This window comes from Callithrix jacchus, chromosome 8 (genome assembly GCF_049354715.1).
Source record: "Callithrix jacchus isolate 240 chromosome 8, calJac240_pri, whole genome shotgun sequence".
Classification (NCBI taxonomy): Eukaryota; Metazoa; Chordata; class Mammalia; order Primates; family Cebidae; genus Callithrix; species Callithrix jacchus.
In genome coordinates this window covers 86,561,879-86,580,015 of record NC_133509.1, presented here as the reverse complement: position 1 = coordinate 86,580,015, position 18,137 = coordinate 86,561,879, and the positions used below count along the sequence as shown (strand labels likewise).

The following is an 18,137-nucleotide window of genomic DNA, read 5'->3' as shown; positions in this document are numbered from 1 at the left end:
TATAGCTTAACCACAAAGGAGAAAGAAGATTTATGTAAACATACAGTACATAATAAAAATTCTACTTTCCTAAACTTTATTAAAGAAAAAAGCAATGGTGGTAAATCTCTAGCACATACCCAATTTTCTGGGCTTCCTCCCCCGAGAATGTGACATTTTGATTTCCAAACATGCCAGAAGTGTACGTGGTTCCCAACTGTACTAAGTAGGTGAGAAGGAGAAGTTCTGAAGCGTTCATCTTCCAACTTTTCCCAGTCTGTGGTCTGTCTTTGGATCAGCAATAATTGCCTGAACAGCTACTATGGCTTCATTGATTTTTGTCTGTAGCTCTCTGAGCTCTTCTATATGCAGCAATCGCAGAATTTGAGCAGCTTCATTAAGAACTGCATCTGTTTTATGAGAAAACACTGCTTCAATACATAATTTTTGCATTTAAGATCATTTATTAATTTTCCTCAAGTATTCAGTCTCTCTCTAAAAAAAATAGTTTGAATTTAAAACCAATCACTTACCCCCCGTGTCAAAACCAAGAATATGTTTGTCTAAAGCAACAGGCAAGCCCTTAAAAAAAGCAAAAAAGAATATGGTTACCAATAAATTCTTTTCTCAACTAAAAGTGAAACACACCTACCTATTCTAGTGTTTTAACTCTTTTAGCTGCAGGAGCAAGGGAACTAGGAGTTTTGTTGAGATTTGCCTTGTGATCAGCGAGTTTTCCCTATTTCAATGGGTTAGGGGGGGAAGTTACCTTTAAATGTACCAGTAGCCTCTGTAGCTCATCCAATTCTTTAGACCTGGCAATACAAACACTATATCCTTACTGCTGCAGCAGTGCCTTGTCATTATTGCTGAGAAAGGCAATATGAGCGGGGCTGTTACTGTCTTATTTTGGCTACAGTAGGCAACAGTATACAGGGCAAAAAGAGTACCTTATATTGTCTTCCATTTCTGAGCACATTACTTTGTTTTTAGAAATTGTACAAACCTATCTAAAATGTAACCACTTTTTCAGCCAGCATGGTGTTTACCAAGATTATGTATAATTTAACTTAACTTTCAAGAGTTGACTTGGAAGTTTCTTTGAAACAGTCTAGGAAAATGAAGAAAAACTAAACCACTCAGTACCTATGCACATACTAAAGATGGTAACTATGATGATACCATTTTGTGATGCCAAACTTCACAGAAACAAATATTTAAAATGAAGACAATCAGTCTGTATTCCCTGCTGATTATATAAAATCACTGCCAATAAAAAAAACACACTACCTGTACTTTCAATGTTAAAACCTGTTACTATTCAAATGCTTTAATCACTGCTTAATTCTTGCCTTATCTAGTTAGGTAAATCTACCTCGGCTCCATCTGCTTTAAAACAGCTAATAGATGTAAAGGAAGAAACCAATGGGCAAGAAAGCATAGTGAGCAAAATTAAAGAGCAGAATTGTACTGAATGGCTTTATATGTTCATCTAGTACCAGAGGCTTGCTTTTTTCCTTTGTCTGCCAAGAGACCACCAAGAACAGCTACCCCTGAAAACTACCACATGCCTCAACTACTAGTTTATGAATGGTTACAAGTACACTAAACTATAAGAATGCCACTAAATTAGAGGCTGTTGTCTTTTGAGACACCAAGATTTGGAGCATTAAAAATAAAACTAAATTTTACTTTCAAACGAGAGTAAAGAGATTTGGCTAAGCCTTTATTTACACTGCCTTCCAAAGCAGACATAGTTTTGCTGAATGAATCATTTTATTACAAGAGAACAATTTACTGTCTGTTTTCTAGTGTGGGTGACATAAGCTGATCTTTCATGCAACTTCCAGTGGCCCAATTCATACATAATGAGCCAATAAGAACCTTTAAAAGAAAACAGTGTCTTTCAGAAATACTGCCCTGGCATTAGTAACCTTTTAACACTTCTGGGCCTGCCTAAAGGGGTTGGAGGACAAAACACATTGGAGGAAGGGGGAAGGGTGCAGGGAGGACAAAAAACATAGTTGTGCCCAAGGCATTCACTACAACCTCATTGCTGCAGGAGGGAGGTGTTATCAGATACTGGAGGACAGTCTCTCCACTGCTGCAAAGCCAATGAAACTTTAGGCATATTTGGATTTCTGATATAATCTAAAAATATTCCAGAAGCATGTATTTTTCTCTTTAAGGGGAAGGTAGTCACGTGATACAGCTTTCTTGGCCTACAAAGTAGGACTGAAAGATACCATTGTAGTCATCTGTATCTTGAACCTTACACTCCAACAGAACCCCCATCCCTTCACTTGGGCAGATTGACAAGCTCATGCTGAGATCCACGCATGGACCCTTGTCCCCATCCACCATAAAAGCACAGGCTCTCAGATCAGACTAGTCGCCTGAGCTCAATCATTTATCAACTAGGTGACCTTAGCCAAATTACTTTCTCATGTTTTATGCCAGGAAATTGAATAAAACAGTAATTTATTCTGAAGAAATAAGAAAAAAAAATAGAATTTAGATGGAAAAAAAACTAATTTGTAGTGAAGTGTGTTCCTTCTTCCCAGCATGAGTCAAAATAATCAAATAAGTTTCATTAAGGGTAAAATACTTTAAACTTCAGCAGGCCACAAGTATGATTTATGGACTGTGGATGAGCTACTTGTAGCTTTCTAAAGTACAAAGTGAGATGAAGATGAAGTTTTTCACTCAAAAATGACCCCCCAGCCACAGAATACATTCAATTTGCTTTATGAAGTACTGAAGTAAGCTATGCTTTCTCTAAGCTGTTTATGTAGAATGGATCTCTGAAACAGATACATGCAAAGTTTAAAATCATGGCAATAGCAGAAGAAATGTTCATTAACAACTTATTTAGGATTTATAAAAACATACCTCTTTTGTTTGATTTGCCTTAGCAACTGCATCCTGTGTCAGGCGCTCCTGAACCAAAATTCGAATTGCCTAAGAAACCCAAAAATATTTTCACTTTTTATAGGTTGTTTACCTGTCATCCTTTTTTCTATGAGCCTAGAGAATAAGGACGCTCAATTTGATGAAGTCAGAATTACCTAGTTCATTAATAAACTCTCCAATAAATTAAAAATAAAAAACCAAACCACTAATATAAGGTAACCTTTCACACTTCTAGTATTTTAATAATGTTGAGTGATGCTTGCAACAATTAAAACTATTTTTGAATAGGTAATGCATGTGCCTATTAAATACAGCAGGATACATGGCAAAAAGTAGGTCTCCTTCCTAGCCCTGTGATCCCCTACAGATTCTTATGTACGCTCACCCTAAAACTGTGAAATGATGAGCATGCTTATGCACGAATACACATTTTTGACACAAAGGGTAGCAGATCATGCATAGTGTCTTACACTTTGCTTTTATCACTTCACTCTAGTAAAATATTTTCTTACCTTTCAAAGGACACTGTTGGTGGTTTTGATCACCAAGGCATTTCATTATGGCATGCATGCATGCAAGTATCCATACACACTTAAAAGTCAAATTTTTTTAAAATGAATTTTAATTAGAGAGATGACAGTTACAACTCAAAAATAAGTGTGAAAACTTTAAATAAAAAAACCAAATGCTATCTTTGAAAAAGAGAATTCAAACAATGTTTAACAGTGACTGCAAACATATTAAACATTCTGGTTGCCAAATAGTTAATATACTGATTCTTGTACTTGACAAATGTACTAAGATGTTTTCCATATTATGTTACTGTTTGAAAGCCTCTTAAAATAACTCAAAAGGAAAAAATGTGCAGCTAGGACTAGAATTTTATAGCTTTTTGTTGTAGCTGATTTATACTTTATCTCCTTGGGTTTTGAAGTCTAACAAAAGAACCCCAAATACACTATCCATTGTCTGATGCTCCTCTCACTTACTTTATGATTAAAGCTGACATGATCACTGTAGAACTGTTCCAAGGCAATTAACATAATTGTCTGAATAAAGAACAAGCCTTCGAAATAGCTAAATTTCACTACAAACATTTTTGTCTTTAGGCATGCAATCTGTTTTGAGAAAATCCAAGTTAACATTCAGATACAGTACAGAAAATTTTAATACCTTAGGAATACAACAGTGTTGTCAAAACTGATATTTAGTACATAAAAATCTAAAAAGCATGTTAAGTTATAGCTTAATCTCTTCTGGGTAGAGTGAAATTTAATTATTCAACTTATCACAAAGTAGTTTATATGCACAAGGTCTGGCTTTTAATCTCTTGTAAAATCGTTAATAATTTCTAAAATAATTTCCAAGTCTGGTATCTTAAGTACCACTCCCCTGATCCACACCACTGTACCTGCATGATTACTAGGAATAAATCTTTTGAAATTTATGATTTCTCTCAGAAACAAGAGACCTCTTTAAGATTACTGGGCTCCCTGAAGTATAGTTATAAACTGAGTGGACTATGTAGGATGGGGGACAGAAAGATTCATTTCTCAAAGAGATTTTGGGGTTATATATATTTCTGACCAAATTCACCATTACTCATTTGGCAGTTTTCACTGTCTTAATGAATACAGACCATGAATCATTAAAAGGACTAACTGAACAGAAGTAGGGTAATGTGGGAAAGAGAATGGACCACAGAGTTACAGTGCTCAAAATCCTGGCTCTGTCATTTTAGACACATTTACCTATCCTCATTAAGTCTCAGTTTCTTCATATCATATATATTTTTAAAAAGATATTAGCATTTGTCTCTAGGACTGTTGGCAAGATTGAATGAGAACATCTTTGCAAAGGATTTAGCATAGTGGCAGGCACAAAACAGACAATCCAAATTAGATAAAACCGTGAAATCTGTTTTATATCCCACATTCTTCTACTGTATTTTAGTCATTTGATCATAAATTTTAATATCAATAGTTGATATTTAGAAAATAAAGACATTTATCTACATGCAGTTTCTGTCAAGAATCCAGACCATGAAGCTGACCTTAAGCATTACCAGGTAATCATCATGACGTTGAATCTGAAGCAGGTTAGCCAAAGCCATCACACCAGCCTTAAAATCAGGATTATTTACTATAGAAGATTAAAAATAAAGAAAAACTTACAACTCTGCAAATGTATAATTACAGACATATTTGTGGACATACAAAAATATTTTTCACTTTTCGGTAACAACAAATCTCTTAGTTTTTAAAACTGCTACTCACGAGATAAAAAATGAAGCCCTGCAGACTATCAACAACTAAATAAATTGGTAAAAGATAAAATGGTTTTCCTATGACTGTATGAGACGGTCCCCAACTTAGGATGGTTGGACTTACAAGCTTTTGATCTTAGAATGAATTCAGTGGGATGTAACTCTAATGCAAGGTGAGGAAAATCTGAACTTACAGTGCTTCCAGTTTCATTTTTCAACTTTACAATGGGTCTTTTGGGGTGTTACATGAATTCTGATATTCAGGTAATGATTTATGATATTTTCAAAATGATCTCATCATCATTCAAGGAGCATCTGTACTTCATCAGCCAACTTGAATAATTCAATAAATGACTAATTTAACTCACATTAGGTTTGTCCTGTAACTTTTTCTGCAAGGCTAATTTATGTAGCACTTTTAATTAACATTTCTTCTCAAGGCTTTTAATTTTAATACACAGATCCCCTCAATGGATAGTTTTCCCAAAACCTTCTCTCTAAGCAGTGGCCCAGGAGTGTCTAAACGCCTCTCTCATTAAAAAGGGTTAACTCCTAAATTAGAGGTCACAATGAATTAGCCAGTGAAGGAATATTTAACATATTATAATCTAGGTAATTAGATTCTTCATACTTTTAAAAAGAGAAATTACTCAAAGACATCTGAGACTTAATGGAAAATTTTACCACGTCTCACCAGTCGCTGGATTAAAAGAAATTTATACATTCAAAAAGGTAAACAATGGCCCCATGATTAAATACAAATTAAAACCTCAAATTTCTAGAAGCAAATCAAATTAACATTCAGATGTTCAAATGCAAGGGGAAGAAGAAAGCACACTATAAAAACATAGAGAATAAAAGGTCAACATAAATACTGTCTGCATGGATCCTTGTTAATTTACTAAAACCAAGTCAACGTGGATTTCATTCTTTAAAGTAAAAAACATTTAAGCAACCCAAAATATTGATGTTCAATGTTACGCATTATATACTCACCATCCAAATTGATCAATGGTTCTGCATTTTTAGTTGCATTGTCAGCAGTTTTTGCATTATCAGGTACTAAGTCCTTGTATTTTTCAGCTATAAAATTAGGCAAAAATATAATTTGTAAGAACTGCAACCTAAGGTAAAATGACTACTATTTACCAAATTTAACTGAGCTAAACTGATTACAGGTTGAGTACTCCTTATGCAAATGCCAATAATCTCCAATTTTTAATTTTTCCAGACTTTGGATTATCTGCATATATAAAATGTGGTATCTTGGGAATGGGACCAAAGTCTAAACATAAAATTCATTTTCATGTTCAATATACAACTTACACACATAACATGAAGGCAATTTCAGAGAGTATTTTTAATAATTTTGTGCATAAACAATATCTGCGTTAAGTACCTATGTGTGAAAATTTCTACTTGTGTCCTCATGTCAGTGCTCAAAAAGTTTCGGATTTTGGAGCATTTAGGATTTCAGATTTTCGGGTTAGGGATGCTCAACCTGTATAAGCATAAACAATCCATCCAATCAAACTTAATTTTTACTATAGAAAATATAAAAAGACAATGTAAACATCTTTTCAATTAAGCTAAAGCAATTACTGGACTACGTGATACAAATCTCGTTTCATTAACATTTCTGAAGGCAATCATTTCAAACGTAAATTTTAGGAAGGAAAAAAATCTGTTTTTAAAGCTTCCTCTGAAATTTGAGGTAGAAGAATGGGAGGAGGGTTAAGGATAGGTTACATAAGATTAAATACAAGCTCATTAAAAAAACACACTCCCCCACCCATATCATCTTTTGAATACTGTATATAAAATCCAAAAACCTTGCGTTACAAAAAAAAAATCAACACATCAAATACACCATCATATATACACCTCAAACTTATTTCATGAAAATGTGATATTCAGAATTCCAAAGGTAGATTTTATTTTCATTTGAAAAATAATGCTCAAGTTCACAAATAAAAACACTTATTAATAATTCACTAAACTTAATGTTCAAAATGTCGTCTTAGGCTATAGAGTGCTTATGTGATCTGTTAATGAAACGAGGAAAAAGTAAAAGCATTAAAATTTACGTTGGAATTCAAAAGGCTCCCAGGAGCCACATCTGGAACACTATAAACAGCAGAATATGTGATGGACAGAAAAGATAATCCATTGAGTAAAATAAGAATCCATGTATCTACACTGATTTAAACAAACAACTAAATTAGAGATGGGAAAGCTTACAGGGGAAAGCCAACAACAATGTAGAAAAAATGATGAAAGTAGAAAAACACCTTGTTGATAACAAAATAAATGATTCAGGCAAGAATCATCATATGGTTGCTAAAACTAGTGGGGAAAATTTGAGGAGCAAAAACGTAATGGATAGTCTCAAAGTACCTCCCACAAGATATATTACAAAGAGGAAAACAGTAAACTTTACAGTGGGGAAACCATAACCCAGCAATCAAAGTGACATAACTAGTAATGCGACATATCACTATCACATATCTCCTAATATGACACACTAAAAAGAAGACATCACTTCTGTGTTTTTCCTAACAAAAGTATAAACCCCAAATCTAATCATGAGGAAACATGATATAAATCCAAACTGAGAGACAAAATAAATGTCAGTCTCATGAAGCACAAATCAAGGCAGGAACTGTTCCAGATTATAAGATACTAAGAGATGTAACAACTAAAAGCAATGCATAATCCAGGATTGCTCTGGGTTTTTTCTGTCGGGAGAAGTGGGGGCTTGGTAAACTGTGAACAGCATCTAGAGATAACAGTAGTATATCAAAGATAACTTCCTGATTTTGATCATTGTACTTTGGTTATATAAGACAAAGTTATTTTTAGGAAATGCACTTTAAAGTGTTTCAGACTAAAAAGAAATCATATACAACTTACTATCAAATGGTTTAGAAAAAAATGATGTGTGTGTCTGTGGGTAGAGAGAAGGATGAAGCAATGAGGTAAAATGTTATATTTGTAGACTTGAGGTATATGAAAATTCTTTGCACTATTTTGTAATTTTTCTATACATCTGAAATAACGTATTTTAAAAATTTCAGTTATCAATAACGTTAATTGACAAGCCACCAAAAGGCTTCAAAAAAAATAGTAGAGCACAAATAATAAAAACTCACAATGGTTTCAGCAAATTTTAAAATAAGTAACCTAAAAGTCAAGGAGGCAACATATCAATGTAAAACCACGAAAGAATATCAGCACCTCCTACTGATTAGAGACAGTATTATTTGACCAATTTTCAAGTCTGTTCTTGCAATTCTAAACAAATGAAACTTGTTTTCTAATTTAGACTTTTAATACACTTTTGATACCATACACCTTCAACTATGTTAACTTCCTTTTTCAATACTGAAAAATTTACACTTCACACACAAGCTTCTTTTATTCATTAAAAGAACATGCTATTACTGAGAAATAGGTATATATAACCATATGCATCTACCACTGAAGGTTAATAGATTAAAAATGGAACAAACAGAATAAAACAAATAAACAGAGATGTAAGAATTTATTTGGCAATAACTGAAAAACTACAAATTTATTTGACAAGCTACAAATTGGCTCATATACAGTTCCTACCAATACAGAGCAGGGTAGATAAAAAGACCTTGTTAAAGGCCCTAGAAATCAATACTACACCAAAGCCACAAGGCGTATGAATACATTTATTTTCTAAAGGAAGAAAAACTAGGTTCTTTTTTTTTTTTTTGAAACTGTATAGAAAAGTAAACTAAGTCTCAAATTAGAGCTTTCCTTAAGATTTTTGCCATAAGGCTTCTGAAATTTAAGTCTGATGCACCAGCAAAAAACTGGCTGATGCTCCACATCACTGTATATAAGTACTCACATAGACTGCATTCACACACAATTACTGAAACTGACAAGCACTTGTGTGCAAGAAACTATGTCAGGTACTGTGACACACAATACTGACCTCTACCCCACCAAGATGTCCACGTCCAATCCCCGGAACCTGTGTGTTACCTTATATGGCAAGATTTGCAAATATGATAAAATTAAAGATCTTGAGATGGGGGATTATCCTGGATTATCCAGGTGGGCCCAGGAGGATCAGAGCCAGAGACAAAGTTATGACAATGGAAGCAGAGTCAAAGAGAGACTGGAAAATGCTATGCTGCTAGACTTGAAGATGGAGGAAGGGGCCAGAGTCAAGGAATCCAGGCAGCCTCTAGAAGGTAAAAAAGCAACGAAACAGATTCCCCTGAAAAAGCCTCCAAAAGGAACCAGCCTTGCTGACAACTTGACATTAACCCAGTGAGTTAATGTCACTTAACCGAGCTTTGGTGTAGTATAAATTGATTCCCAGGGCCTTTAACAAGGTCTTTTATCTACCCTGCTCTAGATTGGTAGGAATTGTATATGAACCAATTTGCAGCTTATCAAAAGTGGTTTTTGGTTGGTCCCAAATAAATTCTTACATCTCTATCTGTTTTATTCTTATTCTGTTTGTTCCATTTTTATAATCCATTTTTAACCTTCAACATCTAATGTTGGCCTTCTCACTCTAAAATAATAAATTGTGTTTTTAGTCCCTGAGTTTGTAGTAATTTGTTACAGCATCAATTGGAAGCTAACAGAGATACCATGTAGGAAACAAAGCTGAATATCAGCTTACAAATTACTGGGACAAATAAGACAGAGAAGCAAAACGGAAAGTGGTCAATGACTTAAAAGGTACAGAGTTAAAGCTATGGCAGTTCAGAGGGAAATAATACTGCTGCTAAGGCAAAAGCAGCACATGAGATGGATCTTTAAAAAGATGATTAGGATTTAGATGTGAAGAGAGAATGAAATGGTATATTTGCCAAAGGAAGAGTGTGAACAAAGAAACAGAGGGGAAAAGGGATATAAACAGGAAACCGTATTATTCTAATTTGGCTGGGATGTCAAGATGTGAATACTGGTTGGGTATCAGTCATTAACTACCAGGTTGGAGCTTAAAATTCTTTTTGTAGCAAATGGGAAATTAGTGTTTATGAATATGTATGATGTTTATTAATATGAATATGTAACTGGAACTGTTCTTCGGAAACAAGGAGTAAGTGGCAGCCTAAAACAGATTTATGTTTCAGAAAGTTAGCTTGGTTGGCCATGCAGTTAAGAAAAGAAGGTGACATTAATGGGAGATATTACAATACTCTTGGCAGAAAGTAAAAAAAGCCTAAATTACAATTATGCCAATGGGAATGAAGACACAACAAGCACGAGGAAAGGTCAGTATAGGCAGGATGAAGGGATAGGGATAAGCCAAAGATATAAAAAGGCTTCCAAAGTAAGTAATCAAAAGGACTGGAACTAACTGAAAAACACAAAATGCAGAGGATGGAGGTAAGATAAGATAATCAAATCTTGCATTTAGATGTTGGCAGGCCTTTAAAAATGAAATGGTCTAATGACACAAAACACAAGTTTAATGGAAAATTGTTTTCACTATAGATCCTAATACTCAGAAGCTTCCAACCATAGAAGTATCTGATAAGACAAAAGCATAAGTAACATATTCTGGCCTATAGAGTATTAATGTACATTAGCATTAGACATGTTTCAGTATCCTGAGACAATGACCTGCTGCAACAACACTTCAAAGTCTCATCAATTCTGAGACACTAACAACAATTTCATTTGAAAGGCTAAGGTGCAGACCATATTATCAAAGTGGTGTTACTTTGTGAGAAGAGGAGTCAATGAGCCTTCTCCAAAGTGCACCATTTCCAAATTCTAAAAGAAACATACACACAAAAGAAAGACAAGAAAAGTGTTTTTAACTTGTGATAAGAATGAACAAAGGTAAAATAGTATAAGACAAAACAAACTGGTAAGTTCCCTACATTTTCACACTGCCTTTCCCACCTTTCCTCTTTAAAATAAACATTCCCCACAAAACGTACCATTATCTCCGTATTCAAGTCTAACAGCTAAACCAAGAAGCCAGTCAATGGCTTCTTGTCGCTCTTGAATCTTGAAAGGACAGTTAACATCTCTGAGATACTGTGAGGGGGAAGAAAAGAACCACCAGTTTCATTATTACCATAAAGTCACAGAAGAAAGAACAGTAGAGCATAGAGACCTTAGTTTGGATCTCTAACAATATTTTAGCAACATTTATATTACTACACTTTAGATGCAATTATATAACCCAACAGAAGGGAATATTTAAGTGTACCATCTTCAGGAAAAAGATAGAATACAACAACTTCCTCATTTTATAGATGAGAAAGCTGAGGCCTAGAGAAACTGACACTTGCCAAGGGATACAGGACTTACACCTGGGACTAGAATCTAAGCTTTCTGATTCCTAGTCACAATATACACAGAGCAATTAACTAAAAAGGGTACCTTTAAAAAGGATATACAATAAATCATTATCTAAACCTTAATTTTCATACTACGGAAATGCCACTGCAAAGAGTAGCCATGCAACATGCATGTCGGGTGTAACCAAGTATTTTAACTAAATGCCAGAAGCTGTACATTCAAATAAATGTATTATATTTATATTCAACATTGTATATAACATTATAACATTATAATAATATAAATGTTGTCCTTCAAATGAGTCTCTCAAGAACTTAAAACCTAATTCTAGCACAATGTTATCAGTCAAAACTGCTGGAACTTTGTAAAAATCCTTTCAGGGATAATTAATGAATCAGTACCTTTTAGTCGTAACACATTTTCTAACCAAAAATCTTAACCCTTCAACTCACAAGATATGGTTATAATCCAAAAGGCAAATCTACCTTCAAAGTATTCAAAAACTGTCAATACTTAGGGTATTTAAACAATGTAACTCATGATTTAAAAGCAATTCCGAAAGGGAAGTTCCAAATGTGCTTTAACAATGACATCACCATTCTGAAGAAACCAACTTGAAGGATAATAATTGCTTAGGTAAGTTCTGATATGTTTAAGTTATTTTACCTTATCATTCCAGGTATTTCACATCAGAAATGTGTGCGCGTGTGTGTACGCACACGCACACACAGACACACACCCCTACCCACCCACCCCTATATATATATATATATATATATATATATATATATTTCAGACAGAGTCCTGCTGTTGCCCAGGCTCGAGTGCAATGGCACAATCTTGGCTCACTGCAACCTCTGCCTCCTGGGTTCAAGCAAGTCTCCTGCCTCAGCCTCCTTAGCTGGGATTACAGGCAGTTTCCTTCTTGTTACCCAGGGCAATGGCGCGATCTCAGCTCATCACAACCTCTGCCTCCTGGGTTCAGGCAATTCTCCTCCCTCAGCCTCCTGAGTAGCTGGGATTACAGGCACACGCCACCATGCCCAGCTAATTTTGTGTATTTTAAATAAAGACGGGGTTTCACCACGTTGAAAAGGATGGTCTCGATCTCTTAACCTTGTGATCCACCATGCCTCCATGCCTGGCTAATTTTGTGTTTTTAGGAAAGACAGGGTTTCATCACGATGGCTAGGCTGGTCTTGAATTCTTGACCTCAGGTGACCCACCCATCTCGGCTTCCCAAATTGCTGAGATTGTAGGTGTGAGCCACCGCGCCCAGCCCAGAACATTTTTTATGATCTCCAAATACCCTTCTACATATAAAATTCCTTATTGTCTTGTAACATGAACAGATCATAAAATGTAATATAAACAAAATAAAATCCTAAAAATTTATTTCAAAGTGTTAAGAAGCCCATTGAAAATATTAAAAATATTTTCTAAGAGCAAAGGAAAGCATACAGTAGTATTAACAGTAGCAGTACAGAGGCATTGGCAGTAGGAAGCATATCACACTTGGTAAGCACCAGGCACTTCTGTGAAGTCACTCATGAAAAACAGAGCCACGGGCCGGGCGCAGTGGCTCACGCCTGTAATCCCAGCACTTTGGGAGGCTGAGGTGGGTGGATCACAAGGTTAAGAGATCGAGACCATCCTTTTCAACGTGGTGAAACCCCGTCTTTATTAAAAATACACAAAATTAGCTGGGCATGGTGGCGTGTGCCTGTAATCCCAGCTACTCAGGAGGCTGAGGGAGGAGAATTGCCTGAACCCAGGAGGCAGAGGTTGTGATGAGCTGAGATCGCGCCATTGCCCTGGGTAACAAGAGGGAAACTGTCTCAAAAACAACAACAACAACAAAAAAAAACCAGAAAAACAGAGCCATACCTATGAGATAGGTACCACTGTCACCCTTACTTATTGATGAGAAAATTGAGACACGGAAAGGTTATTAACACTGAGGTAATTTATACAATCCCTAATTTATAAAATCATTGATTCTATGGAGAAAGTACCTAATCACATTGTCCTAGCATATCAAAAACTTAGTCTTTTTCATATTTTTCAAGAAAAATATCTCACTCATCAAAGTAACATAACTGATGAAAATGTTTAATGGAAGTAATGACACTGTGAAAGGATTTTTTCTGAGAATTCTTTTTTATGCAGAAAGTTACTAAAACTAAATCAATAGGAAAATTATTCGAGGCACAAAAATATGATATACCAGAGATGTTTCAAGGACTATTTCTCTAGTATACGACAACGGATATCTATGTTAAATATAAGTATAAACATGACAATCTTAGTTTTCAAGCATGTCAGTGTCTTTTTTTTCCCTTTTTTATTGAGACAAATTGTTACTGTTACCCAAGCTAGAGCACAGGGTTCTAATCATTGCTCAGCACAGCCTCGATCTCCCTAGGCTCAGCTGATCCTCCTACCACAGCCTCCTAATTAGCTGACACTACAAGCGCATGCCAGCACACCCAGCTAACTTTTCTATTTTCTTGTATAGACAGGGTGCCCAGGCCGGTCTCAGAACTCCTGAGCTCAAACGATCTGCCACTTCAGCCACGCACACCTGGCCAATGTCTTTAATAAAAGAAATAGCACTGTAAGTGTATTACTGCTCCATTTTCAGTTTAACAAAAATTCTGATTTGGGCCATCAAAGGAAAGTGAAATATTTATATCGTTAATTAAGAAACGTCATGTTTCTAGAGAAAACTATTTATATCTAACATTGAAAGCTTGGTAGGAAGCCATAAAATAATTTGCTCTAAAAGCAAAAGAAACAGAGTAAGAAAATAGCGAAATCCCTGAAATCCAGCTTTCCTAACACTATCATTATCATTTTTATCTTAAGAAAGTAATTTTAAGCTCATCTTCATATGATGTTCAGACAAGCTCTCTGTACTTTTACTTTACTTCCTGATTCATTACCTTTTCAAAGAACTTGGGCCAATCACTGCTGTGGATGTTTCTTAAATTACCTCTGTCTTCAATCTTGTAGTGTCTGATTTTCTGGTCTTCAAGCCAAACAATGAAGTTTCTAAATTCTGTTTCATCTGCAATTAAAAAAAAAAAAACAAACACAGAAATAACTAGAAGCACTACATAAAACACCTCCTTCTCCACAGATATATGTTCTTGTGGAATTTCCTTAACCTCAAAATACTAAATTAATTGAACCAGAAGGAGGAGTTGAAAGTACAGATTCTGGAGTCACAAATTAACAATTATCTGTTCAAATCCTGGCCAGAATTCAAATTCTGGGTTCAAATATTCAGCAGCTGTGTGAACTTGTGATAATCACCTACATTTTCAGTGCCTCCGATTCTTCAGCTGCGAAATGAGGGTGATAATAGAACTTACCTCACAGAGTTGTTATGAAGATTAAATAAAATAAATATGGATAAAAACAGTTCCTGGCACACAGTTTTGCTATGTAAGAGTTAGATATTAATATTCCAGTTCCTTTGAGGGCAGTAAGGGGAGAGAGGGCAAGGTTAAATTTACAGCAAAGTAATAAAGTAAAATAAATAACAAATAAGTACAAGAAATTAAGTGACCACTGTTGTCATGTAATGTTAACTGCGCATTAAGTGCGTACATTATTTTGTTTAATCCTCTCCATACTTCTTTTGAGGTAGGTAATACCCTATTTTACAAGTAAGAACATTGAGACTCAACAACTCCAATCCAGATCTAGGCTCTATTGTCACGGATCCTTTTTTGGTAAAGTAAAACAACAGATTATAATTTGATATGCTTCTACAGGAGATCAACAAAACACTGTAATCTTGCTGAGAAATTTTCAATTTGTGAGTCAAATTCAAGCTTCCATGAGTATCACAAGTAATACTTGATCACTTTCAAACTTACTTATCTACCACAGGCCAGAACTACCAAAAGTAAATGAGCAGTGGTAGGCAGTTGCTGAGTTACCGTGAGTAGCAACGTAATTACTTTTTTAAATTCTAATGCTGTAAAATCCCAAATACCTTTGTATTTCCAATTCAACCTCCCCACTCATGTGTTACTAAGTTTTTTGCAAGACCACACAACACAATTAGCCCGTTCCTACACGCGCTTACTCTCCCACTGTGATCGGTTTTGATTTCACTGTGTACTGTTTTTTGGTCTCAAACCGTTCAGTGGGCTCTGACTGCTTCCACCCCTTGCACCCCCCGACCCCTTGACTCCTGGCAGGCAGTGAACTAGTCTTCAAGTTACTCAGCACCTTCCTCAGAAGCCAGCACCGCGCTGGCTCACAATTAGCAGGTGCTCAAGGTATCGCCTAATTACCCGGGGAACCACGAAGTAGAATGGTGAATGAGAAAGACGAATGTTCTCCCTTTTGTGTGCTGAGAAAATAGTTATGTGGTGTTAGGAGTTAAGCAAGTGCAGAAAGTGACGATGCCGAGACAGGAGTTAAGCAAGTGCAGAAAGTCACAATGCCGAGACAGGCCCCCGGCGGAGACAAGGCCGCCGAGGGTCCCGGCGGGGAGGTGGGGGGGCGGCACTGAGGCAGGGACCACCGCCCGGGTCCAGGACACGCGGCCGGCCCGAGGCCGCCGCCTCACCTTTGCAGTTGAAGCCAGAGGGGTTGTGGTAGTCCAGAGCCGTCAGCTTGCGTCGGAACATGGTCCCCGCTTCTCGCTCTGACCCCCGGGCCTCGGCCGGGAGAGGAGAAGCGAGGTGGAGCGGGCGGCGCAGGCACCGGCGACGCGGCGAGAGGGCGGGCTGGCGCTGGGACGCTCTGAAAATGACGGCGGCCTTCGCCAATCGTGGCTTAAGAGCGGCGGCCGCCGGCAAATGCCTACCAATCGCGGCTCCAGCTGAAGAGGCGGGGCCACGTCGGCGGACGTCGACGCTCAAACAAACTTTATTGTCAGCTTCCTGGTTGTACAATAGGCAGAAAACCCCTGGGAAGCCGCTTTCCTTTCTTTCTTGCTGTAACGTACAGAGAATAGTATATGTAGGCTTTTGGTATTCGCTCTACCTTCCGTTGGATTACAGACTTACTGTTTAGCGTTTTGAGTGCATTCATTCATTACTCCTCCCACATAACAGGTGCTCTTCTAACACTGGTAATACAAAGACTACAAAGCAAGGTCTCTGTAGTAAGATGTTTTTAGACTAGTTGGTAGTGATCCACAGGTAAATATACAACTGTTAATACGATGCGATAGTTCCAGATACCCTCAGCCAGAGTGAAATCTGAAACTAAGATCGTCCCTCACTCCCCCTCCCACTAAGTCACAGCATCCGGTAGGTCATCAATTCGTTCTGTCTCTCCTAACTCTCAAATCCCTCACCTCTTTCCAGACCCCACTGATAACAGCCACAAATAAGACCGTCAGCACTTTTGCTTACTCTAATTATCTAACTGATTTCTTAGGGTCAGTCCTGACTTCATCAAACCATTCCCCAACACAGCAATGAGAGAGATTTTCTAAAGCCAAAACCTGTCCATAACTTTGTCTGCTTATGTTTTAGTAGTTCCTGTCTGCTTCCTAGAAAAAATCAAAACTCTTTATTGTATTTAATATCTTTCCTGATCCAGTCTCTACTTGGTTTTCAGGCAGTGGGGAGAGCAGTGAACAAGACAGACCAGGCGCCTACTTTCATGGAGTTTAAAAGGCTAATGAGGGAAACAATAAGTATAAACTAAGGCTTGAAGATGGGGTGGCATTCACCATGCAGTCAAAAGGGTAAACTAGTTTGAGGGAAGAGGATGTATAAAGTCAAGAAATGATCAACAGCATAACAGAGGGACTAGAGCTTATAGAGGCTGGAGGGTGAGAGGCAATGATAGCTGATAAGGCTACCGACAAAGGCAGGGGTCTGATTAGGAAAAGTCTCTCATGGCAAGCTAAGGGAAGCTATTGAAATTCCTGGGGGTAAACCAACTATGTATGTTTCATTTCATTTCATTTCAACAGATTTTAATTAAACATTTAGGATCTGTGGAGCATACAAATGAGTAAGCTACGGTCTCTATTTTCAGTAAAATTTAAGTATAATAACAAACATAGATGTGTAAATAAATACTTGTAATCTAGAGTTAGAAAGGGATAAGTGAACTACAAGAAGTACAAAGTGTACTACAAAGAAGTACAGGCCAGGTGTGGTGGCTCATGCCTGTAGTCCCAGAAGTTTGGGAAGCTGAGATAGGAGGATAGTTCAAGCCCAGAAGTTTGAGACCAGCCTAGGTGACATAGTGACATCTTGTCTCTACAACAACAACAAGAACAACAACAACAACAAAATTAGCTGGGCATGCTGGTGTGTGCCTGTGGACCCAGCTACTCAGGAGGCTAAGGGGGAGAGGATCGCTTGAGCCTGCAAGGTTGAGGCTGGAGTGAGCCATGATCATGCCAACCTGGGCAACATGCAAGACCTCATCTCAAAAATAATAATAATAAAAAGAAGTATAGAGGCCAGAAAACGGTTTTAGTTTTAAGGGGGCACAATAAGACAATCTATATTTTCCAATTAAGATGCTTATCGAGTGAATCAAGCAAACCAGTTCAAGAGTGTCTCATTTCCAACAAAATTTGATCAAAGATGCAGCTATAATCTCATATTGTGGTACATGCTAGCCGTATAATTAGTGAAGTACTAACCAAAAAAATGAAAAAAAATGAACCAATCAAGGA

At 36.8% G+C, this 18,137-nt stretch overlaps 1 protein-coding gene across 4 annotated transcripts; it reads right to left on the bottom strand.

The window, feature by feature from the left end:
- Window positions 1-59: 59 nt before the first annotated feature.
- Window positions 60-16,212, bottom strand: RTRAF (RNA transcription, translation and transport factor). Of its 4 annotated transcripts, XM_078334917.1 has the most exons (9): window positions 16,059-16,212; window positions 14,416-14,540; window positions 11,104-11,203; window positions 6,155-6,241; window positions 4,946-5,034; window positions 3,882-4,010; window positions 2,872-2,940; window positions 513-561; window positions 60-389 (listed from the first exon to the last, which is right to left on the bottom strand). In XM_078334917.1, exons 1-9 carry the CDS (start codon window positions 16,117-16,119, stop codon window positions 235-237), a joined length of 864 nt encoding a protein of 287 aa, XP_078191043.1. In that variant the 5' UTR covers window positions 16,120-16,212; the 3' UTR covers window positions 60-234. The 4 variants fall into 4 exon arrangements, with proteins under 4 accessions (XP_078191043.1, XP_002753948.1, XP_009004276.1 ...); XM_002753902.7 differs by lacking the exon at window positions 3,882-4,010; XM_009006028.5 differs by lacking the exon at window positions 3,882-4,010 and having other exon boundaries at window positions 4,958-5,034.
- Between the last annotated feature and the right edge of the window lie 1,925 nt (window positions 16,213-18,137).